General features: G+C 35.4%; 1 protein-coding gene across 2 annotated transcripts; it reads right to left on the bottom strand.

Annotated features, from left to right (window-relative positions):
- Positions 1-219: 219 nt before the first annotated feature.
- On the bottom strand, positions 220-3,101 carry LOC132304460 (calmodulin-like). Of its 2 annotated transcripts, none has more exons than XM_059802141.1 (3): positions 3,016-3,101; positions 1,427-1,802; positions 220-1,022 (listed from the first exon to the last, which is right to left on the bottom strand). In XM_059802141.1, the coding sequence occupies exons 2-3, from the start codon at positions 1,768-1,770 to the stop codon at positions 920-922; spliced, it is 447 nt and encodes a 148-aa protein (XP_059658124.1). In that variant the 5' UTR covers positions 1,771-1,802; positions 3,016-3,101; the 3' UTR covers positions 220-919. The 2 variants fall into 2 exon arrangements, with proteins under 2 accessions (XP_059658124.1, XP_059658123.1); XM_059802140.1 differs by lacking the exon at positions 3,016-3,101 and adding an exon at positions 1,945-2,470.
- Between the last annotated feature and the right edge of the window lie 7,271 nt (positions 3,102-10,372).

The raw sequence follows: 10,372 nt of genomic DNA, 5'->3' as shown, positions 1-10,372 counted from the left end.
GTCATTGTAGGGAGGGACAATATGGGAGAAGAACGGGTAGGAACTCGGCTGAAAGAAGACACGGTGTTACAAGTATGGTCGTTATGAGTTGAGTCCGAATTTGACATTCCATATAATAATAGAGACGTTTATTTTGCACTTTACCGTTCATATAAAATATATAATACCATTCCTTACATGCCTCTTTATCTTCTCTAATTCCATCTCAGACCAAATGTGTTTACAGCTTAAGTCATAATATAGACTATAGTAGTACACAGCCAGAATACCCAGTTTGTATTTCCAAGAAATAACCTTTTTTTCTTTCAATTTCAAAAGAACCAATGCCATGACTGGTTCATTACAAGCTCTTGACAATAAATCAACACAATATTACAGTGGCAACAAAAAACAAGCTATAGTTTGGAACAGCTGTCCTTGTAAAGAGCCAACATGAACACTTATGGATGAGAGAATACAATTTAACGAAGATAAGAAAAAATAAAATAAGACAAAGAGACCCTTTATATGTGTTTTCTTCTTTATTTACAGAAAGGTAAAGGTAAATGTTGTAGCTTACCTCAACAAAATGATCTTCGAAAGAACAAACAGTTGATGCCACATTGACCTGCTGAAGCAGATTTTGTGGTGTCCGAAGTAAACGGATCGATCCGCACCCACAGAAGGGAGAATATAGAAGCAAGGAGTATGGACCAGACAATGACAATGGTAGGAGTACGATTTTGCCGAACCAACAAACCTTTGAGAAAGGGATACAGGTGAACGATAACCCATATGGCGAAGAAGAGGTTGCCGAAAAGAGGGCCCCAAGACTGATACCCGCTGTGAAAAGGGTAGACTGAAATATTTATTATTATATTTATTTTACATGTCCATAAAAATAGGATCAATATATGAAATGTGACACCGGCCAAACAGATTAAAGGATCAAACATTGGTGGAGCAGCTCTCTACAACGCAGTTTTTTGGCCTTCCCATTCTTGCTACCATGTCCATTCTCTTGAGCAATCTTCCTTTGCCTTCTACAATAATGAAAAAGTGAATTAGTGCATATATATTTTCAAATAAAGGAGAAGAGACATGTAAGTTTAGAAAATTAACAAAATTAGTCACCCATAAGCACGCAAAAAACAACAAATTTTCCCAACTGTTTTGCTTCCTAATATCATATGTAGGAATATAGCATACGAAAAACGATACAATTAAACCACTCAAACTACTAAACACAGAAACAGAGAAACAAGCAAATCAAGCTAACTGCAGCACTATAAATCAAACAATGCACAAAAAAAAAAAAAAAAAAAAAAAAGAAGAAAAAAAAAATGCAAACCACTGATCAGCTAATGGTACCAAGTTTTTTATTTTTCTTTTGTTTTTAAAACTAACTTGTTCAAGTTTGTATTTTCTTGAATTTATTGGTCCTTACTTGGCCAACATGACTTTGAAGAACTCCTCATAGCTGATCCGTTTATCACCATCGCCTTCAGCTTCATGAATCATCTCATTAACTTCCTCATCTGTCAGCTTCTCACCAAGACTCGTCATAACATGGCGGAGTTCATCTGCAGTTATGAAGCCACTCTCATCCTTGTCAAAAACCAGGAAAGCTTCCCTGAGGTCGCCTTCAGTTTTAGGGTCTGCCTTCAACCTCCGAGCCATTAGGTCAAGGAATTCTTTGCGATCAATTGTCCCACTGCCATCTGCATCATCAACCTCATTGATCATATCCTGAAGCTCTGCCTCTGTTGGGTTTCGCCCCAATGCCCTCATCACTGTACCAATCTCATTGGTAGTGATCCTACCTGCATATATGCAATGATCAAATTAAATATTAAAATACAAGCATTAAGCATTTCATCGTAATATATATAATTAAATAGGTAGGTGCATAGCGGAATGGATGAAAATGAATAGATGGTACAAATTAAGTAACATATATCCAACCATCTCCGTCCTTGTCAAAGAGGCTGAAAGCCTCACTGAATTCTTTGATCTGAGTGTTTGTTAGCTGATTCGCCATTCTTTCACTCAGAATGAGAAAGAGGGAGAGGGGGGAGGAATCAAACAAAATGTGTTGAGAGAGAAAGGAAAACCCTGAGTTCTGTCAGAGAAAAATAAAGGGGGGAGGGATGTTTATAGAGGGAGCTTACCAAAGCCAAGGTTGGGTATCGGATGCAGTCCCATTCCCAAAGGCGAAAATTCTTTACTTACTTCACCTTTTCCATCAATTATTCCCTCTCCATTTCTCTGCTTTCCTCTTCTTTTTTCTCCTTTTTTTTTTTCTTCTTTTTGGTGCATGGAGTAAAAGTTATTCTCAGGCTTTATTAGTTTGATGGAGAAGACATATTTTAATAATTATGAAGCTCACCACATAATTATTTAGTCTCCACCTTATTTTTCAAAAATGTTTGATATCATCACTGAGCTAGGTTCTGTCAAGACCCCTTGTTTGGCCTGAGAAATGCCATTCAGAGAACTCACAACCTCTTCTCCATGCTGTTTGACCAAATCATTTTCAACGGACAGCTCATTCTCTGATTTCCTCAACTTTATTATTGAAATCCATAGATTATGTAGGCTGAGGAGTGTTACAAAATTCATGTATGGCCAAATTTATCATCTGATGTATTTGCTCTCAGCATTATATTCTGAAGTTGTTCCTAATTATCAAGCCTGGGCCTTTGAGCAGACACCATCTTTGTATGATTTCACTTGTGTTATAAGTCCTCAAATTCACTCTGGTTATACAAAAAAGGATCAATTCCACTACTTCTCAAGATTTCATCCTCAGCCCTTTTGACATAATTACCATCTGAATCTTGAAAATTAGTAAACATAGGACCAAACCCAATTGCCCAATTTTCAGCAAAAACCCCATAATTAGAACTAAAAAAATTACTCTGAATTACATTGTCATTATCAGAGTTATTTTGAAAACTCTGGACAAAACTATGAACTGGGATTGAAAATCAGAACTAGGGTAATAAATTAAATTACCGATTTGTTGTGACGCACCTGTTGTTGTCCAGTGAGAATTTTTTCTGCAACTCGTGGATCGTCCGAAATGAGCTGAAATACAGAGATTTGTCCTTGTAGGGAGGGACAAGGATGTTGAATATGGGAGAAGAAGAGGGAATTTGGAGTTGGATCTGTAGAATTTGTTTCCCCAATCTTGTGATACGAAATTTGGGAGTAAAAATTGAAACCCCAGAGAAAATTTGTGAGCTGCTTGTGGTTGCGGGGTTGAGAAGTTCCATGGACGAGGACGGAGCTCACCAGAGAGACGCTTAAACCCCGACACTAATCCCAGGCAAGAGGGATTTGAAAGTAAAAAGGAAAGACGAGGAAAAGAGAAAGAGAAACGAGAGGGAAAGAAAATAAAATGGGGAGGGAAATAAAGAAAACAAACAGTTTCGGAAATGTTTTTCAAATTTTGGATCTTGTGCAGGGTTTTGGGTGGTCTTTCCAGTTTAGCACGTTGTGGTTGTAGTTTTAGAATTGTTGCCTTGACGATAGTAGACCTTTGAGTCACTCCTGTTGCTGCGTTTCTCCTCTCTACAAATCTAGAATTCTATTTTTCATTTTTCTTGTTTTGCTTCAAGATTTGTATGTTTTTTCTGACTTGACTTTTATGCCTTTATCGCAATTATGGCTTCAACTTCGGGACTTTGAAATGAATGACCAAAAATAAAATAAAAAATTATTAACAGAAAATAATATATACTCTTAATTTTAAACTATATAGAATAAGTTGAGAGAAGCAATTGTGAGAGAGTGCTCGACACTAAAATGGGTGTAAATATGGTTGGAGAGATGACTATTTTGTAATTGGTCTCTTTTATTTTATTTTTTTCACTTTAACAAAGGGTAATTCAAGAATATTATTATTTGACAGGTGAATTGATCAATTTTTATTATCACATATAGCACAATTATAAAGAATACAAGTTTATAAGAAAAACCCTCTCAATAAAAAAAAATCTTGGTTCTTAGCCTCAGCCATTATAAGTTCCACTAATTATATGTAAGTAGTTACACACTCAGCTGTCTCACACTCCGCACACACCATTGTACAAATTGAAATACTAATTTTCACAACCTCTACACACACACTACTTCAACACAGTGCTCACAAGCACTCCCCCTATCCTAAACACCCTTGCTTGGACCCTGCAAGCTCTCACAGCTCACAAATACAATAAGAAGTATGAATATCAACAATATTCAAGCATGCACAGAAGATAAGAGTGGTTGTGTAGCTTAAAACAATAATATGCACCTTTTAGAACACAATCTGCTGAAATTAGGGTTTGAGGGATAAAATAGGAAATTCGTGTCCCTAGAATTATGAGATCAATCCCACAGCCTTATATCACTGCTACGGACATACTCAGATGATAACAAGATAAGTATAACATGTGAATCACAATATAACATCAATAAGGCCTTGGCAACTTCAACAATGAAGAACATGGGTTTTGGTAGATCAAACCAACTATGACAAAAGGTATGTCCAAAAACCAACTTCAGCAACCTTGATTCACCAAAATAAACTTATTAATATGTAGATCAATCATAGTATAGCAAGATATAATCAATTCATATATGAACCACAAGGCTAAACCAAAAAACAACTCAAATTCAAGGCCTGGGATACAAAATTCATTTACAGCAAAGTAAACCTCAAAAACAAGTGCTAAATAGCCAAATTGTACTTGTATCAACCTTGACTTAGCACCTCAGCAACCTCAAGCTAAAGGTGAACCCCCAAACCAGCCCTTGCACCAGAAAACTTGACAGCATAAGTACTTTATGATGAACGCAGGAACAATGATCAATTCAGTGACATTTTTATAAGGATTTCAGGCTCAGATCATTAACAAGGACCTTAGAAATGTTGATTCATATGAAGCTCTCGAGATATACACAATAAAGGCTCGAATTAAGGTTTTACAAATGGCTTATTTTGCAGAAATGCTATAACAGTATATATATACTCATGCTCACTATCCAAGTCCTACTACAAGAAAGATATACACCTAGCACCTGTAACCAATCATTGTCCAGAGAATATTCTAACGGTCTCCGTGTGAATATACCATAATGCCCTTGCCAACTCAGCTGTTTTGTTTTCTGGTTTACCAGAAAATACAGCTCACATTTGCAAGGCAGTGTAAGCATTCCTATCCAAAACATGGAGATGAAGAAATACAAAGTAGTGCATATACTCTCACACTAGGACCACATAAACGTGTCACACACATGAGCACTAAGCAAAAAGACCAAAATGCCCTTGTAACAGCCACTTGTCATTTTCAGCATAAAATTGTTGTTGAGGCTGTATAAACTACAATGCTGCTTAGATAACATCTGTACAATGCAATGCAGTATTCTGAAAAAGTGTACAAAGTTATAATATAACTATGAAAGGACCATAGTACCCCTGAATAATCCTGTAGCCAATTTTCATATGCAGAACCTCTATTAATACAGAAAACTGGTAAATAACAATTGTATAATTGCAATGTACCATCTTAAATCGTAATGAAACTATACCATAAGATGATGGAACACTAAAATACTCCTAAGAGATAATATTAGCCACAGTGAACATCAATGGTGGTGATATAACCCCTTGGCAGCCTTGAGACACATGGATTTGACACTAAACAAGCAAAGTCAATTAGGTACTAGGACCAACAATTATATTCATGAAACCAACAATTTTCTTAATTGACTATTAAAAAGGTAATCAGTGTTACAAGATTTGTTTTTTAGAAGAAGTGAGAGTAATATTTGAAATTATTTGACATTATAGGGAATGTTCGTGTAATTATGATAAACATTAGGAAAAATTGATTGGTGTAATTTTACATTTATCCTTTCATGTAAAAAACATAGAGTCCACTCGTTCAAGTAAATAAGGGTGGTGGTACGATTAAATGTTTACTATTTGATTAGTTAGTAACCCTTTTATTAGAAAGACATCCCCAAATTTTCATCATTATTATTATTATCCAAGTCAAAAGGCTAAACTGAAATATTAAATATTATATGTACTTTACATGCCCATAAAAATAGGGTCAATATATGAAATGTGATCACACCGGACGCCCCTTTTTTGACCTTCCCATTCTTGCCATCATGTCCATTCTCCTCAGCAATCCTCCTTTGCCTTCTACAATAATTTAAAACGAATTAGTACAATGTAAATTATCTACCATCTTATTTTTCACTATAATTCAAAGATTAAAACAGAAATTTTAAAAAGAAGAAAAAAAAATCATCGAGCTAGAATGAAGAGAATCTAATATTATCATTCTCAAAATCATAATATATATCACCACAAATCAAATATAGTGAAAATCAACTTTTCCCAACTACTGCAACTATACATTGTTAATGTAACTTTCAACTTCTTCTTTTTTCAGTAAATTACTTTCAGCTTCTTCATATAGATTCCCTCATCCGTTAACCAAAAAACAAGCTCCATGTTGCCAAGCAGTTACTAGAATTTTTGGTATCAATAGACTATGAGAGAAAGTTTTGTGTGTATGTATCTCTCTAAAGACGATTCTTTTTACTTGTATTTTGGGTAGTGGGGATTGGAATTCATTGACCACCAAGTGATGTTTTGTTTTAGTGTTTTGGGATGATGCAAGTAGGGTTTTGGTGTTCATGAAAAAAAAAAAAAAGGAAGGAAGAAGGTGGTATGAAGAGTGGACAACATCTTTTAAGAAATGTGTCCAGGTTTCGCTGTTCGTGAATATATATATAAATATATATATATAAACCTACCTCAACTCGTTCTCATTGATTTCTCTGACATGTTCACGGTCATTCCTCTTTACATGTACCTCTCCACCAACTCTCTCCGCGCTTCCTGGCCCAAAAAAAAAACCCTTCTTCCATTTGCTTGCTTCCCATTTTCAATACTCCAATTTTTTCATCTTCAGTCATTTGCAGGCAAACAGTGACGGCGATTTGTATGGCAACCTCCAATACAGAGGCTAAGAATGCTTTCAGTTTGTTGCTAGCTATAGATTCATTAAGTAATTCGGTTTCAAAAAGTAAATGGTGTTTGGCAACTTTTTGATTGATCCCAAAAAAGAAATATAACTTTAGGAATCATCTATTTTCTTTTTCTTTTTTTAACACATAGAAAATCAATGTATATGTCCTCGTGTTAGGAAGGTAGCAGTTTTCCCATGCACAGCGACAATTATAGAGAAAATTAATGTAATTATGACAAACTTTAGAGGAAGTTGATTAGTGTAAATTTTCCATTTATCCTTTCATGTAAAAAAATAGAGTCCATTACTTACAAGTAAATGAGGGTGGTAATAAGATTAAATGTTTACTATAGTATTTGATTAGTTAGTACCCGTTGTATTTTTAGGAAAGTTTTTTTATAATTGGCTTACTCCTACTACAGACCAAAATCTAGAAAATTAATAAATCCCGTTTGCTAGGGTTTCGGTGAAGGCAACAATATATATGAAACGCATTTTAGTTCTATTAAAAAAAATCTCTCTTTGATCAAGTTAAAAGAATCCTTACTTTCCTTAAGTACACATTATTAGATTTGAAATAGGATTAATTGGTTAACAAGTAAGACACTCATATATATATCCAATTAGATTTCTAATAGGATTTGATTGATTGCTCAACAAGAAAGTCCCTATTTCTATATATATGTACTATTGTGATCACAATTACCCATAATCATTCTTTCCCTTCTCTCACTTTCTCCATGTTAAAGTTCTCTCTCTAAAAATGGTGATTCACATTAATACACATGATGGCCCTACTATGAAGTTGAAATTGAAGATAAAGATGATGAAGAAGAAGAAAGAAAATGTTCGGTACATGGCTGCATACCCTGTTTTTGGTGATTTGATGGCGTCGGAAGTTTTGTTGAAAGCAATTCGAAATCTCGATCAAGACAACAAAGTTGTGGTGCCAAGGTGCAAAAGGGACTTCCGTGAATGTTTGGGTCATATACAATATGATATATATAACATACTTGAAGACCGTGAATGTTCAAGAACCTACCATCAATGTTGTTTTGATCATCATCATCATCATTGTGGTCATCAACCACAACAAGAAGAAGAAGAAGTAGCAGTGCAGGAAAAGAAGCCGCAGGAAAAGAAGAAGAAGAAGAAGGCAGTAGTGAAGAAAATGGTATTGCCTCCTCCTGATCGTGACTACTCACAAGTGCCTCCGGATTTGCCAGAAAACTTCAAGAATCGAATCCGACAACTCGAGGGTTCAAAGCCAATGTTTGTGGCACAGAAAAGGCTAACCAAAACCGACATGGACTCAGGGCAGGCACGTTTGTTGTTGCCATTCAGTCTCATTAAGGATCCCGAGTTCCTCACACCGGAAGAGAAACACTTTCTCAACTCCAAATCCGTTGAATCTAAATGCAATGGAAAGTTGCCCGGAATACGGGTGCCTCTGATTGAACCCTCCGGTGAGGAGGGATGTTACTTGACAATCAAGAGGTGGGACATGCCCAAGAGAGAAGTGGGCAGAGTCAACTCGTCGTACTCGTTGGTCTCGGGTTGGAACTCGGTTGTGTCGAGGAATATGCTTCAAGCAGACATGGTGTTGCAAGTATGGTCGTTCCGAGTTGAGTCCGAATTGTGGTTTGCTTTTGTAAAACTGGGACAATAATCTAGTACTAGATCATTCATGTAAACATATTTCAATATTATTGAAATCGATAGATTCTGTAGGCACAAAGTTCATGTAACGCCAAATTTATTATCTGATGTATTTGCTCTAGAATTCTATTCTGAAGTTGTTCCGAATTTTCAGCAAAAACCCCATAATTAGAACTAAAAAAAATTACCGTGCTTTACACTGTCATTATCAGAGTTATATTGAAAACTCTCGATCAAAACTATGAACTGGGATTAAATTACTGAATTGTGACGCACCTTTTGTTGTCCAGTGAGCCTTTTTTCTGCAACTCGTGGATCGGCCGAAATACAGAAATTTGTCATTGTAGGGAGGGACAACATGGGAGAAGAAGAGGGAATTTGGAGTTGGGTCTGTAGAATTTGTTTCCCCCAATCTTGTGATACGAAATTTGGGAAAACAAATTGAAACCCCGGAGAAATTTTCTGAGTTGCTTGTGGTTGAGGGGTTGAGAAGCTCCATGGACGTGGACGGAGCTCATCAGAGAGACGCTCCATGGACGATGACGGAGCTCGTCAGGCTGGAGGGATTTGAAAGTACAAAGGAAAGAAAAGGAAAAGAGAGAGAAACAAAAGGAAATAGTTTCCAAAAATGAAGAATGAGACTAGTTAAAGATTTATTTGATTAACAGAAAATAATATATACTCTTAATTTCAAACCATATACTAACCCTTTTAATTCTAGAAATAATTAGTGCATAATCTTTTCAAAAGTACAACACACCCATCTATTCAATTTATTTATTTATTAGGATTTTGAAAGAATTAAATAAATTTATTTTTCAAAAGCTCTTTAAGCAATATTAACAGCAAGGAGGATAGTCGAGAATTTAAGTCATCTTAAGAACAAAGTAGTGCATGTAATATTATTAGTGGTACAAAGAACATGCAAACAAGCTATTAATTTGCCATTTCTTAAAATCAAGAAAAATATAGTGTATTTATTGATTGAGTACTGTATAATTATTACCTAGAAACCATTCCAAGAAAGGGAAAATTAAATAAACTGATCAATGTCCAATGTTAAAAGTTGCATTGTAATTTGTAACCAATACATGGATTAGTCATATGACTCATATGGGCCCGTTGTACTTGTTGGCCTCCGGTAGGAACTCAGTTATGTCAAGGAATAAACTAAAAGAAGACAAGGTGTTGCAAGTATGGTAGTTGATCTCGGGTAAGAGCTCGGTTGTGTAAGGAAATAAGTTGAAAGAAGACACGATGTTATAAGTATGATAGTTCCGAGTTGAGTCCGAATTTGCACATACGGTATATTATATTAGAGATGTTTATTTTGCACTTTATCCTTCATATAAAATATAATATCATTCCTTCCATGCTTCTTTATCTTATCTAGTTCCATCTCAGACCAAATGTGTTTACAGCTTTAGTCATAATCTAGTAGTACACAGCCAGAATATCCAGTTTGTATTTCCAAGAAATAACCTTTTTTGTTTTTTTAATTTCAAAATAGCCAATGCCATGACTGGTTCATTTCAAGCTCTTGACAATAAATCAACACAATATTACAGTGGCAACAAAAAACAAGCTACAGTTTGGAACAGCTGTCCTTGGAATGAGCCAACATGAACACTTATGGATGAGAGAATAAAAATAAATGAAGATAAAATAATATAAAATAAGAGTAGCAAAACAAAGGGTGT

This window comes from Cornus florida, unplaced genomic scaffold (genome assembly GCF_030987335.1).
Source record: "Cornus florida cultivar Cherokee Brave unplaced genomic scaffold, ASM3098733v1 CherokeeBrave_3.0.0_Hap2_Chr04, whole genome shotgun sequence".
Classification (NCBI taxonomy): Eukaryota; Viridiplantae; Streptophyta; class Magnoliopsida; order Cornales; family Cornaceae; genus Cornus; species Cornus florida.
Note: the sequence above shows the minus strand (reverse complement) of the source record. Positions and strands in the feature narration are given on the sequence as shown.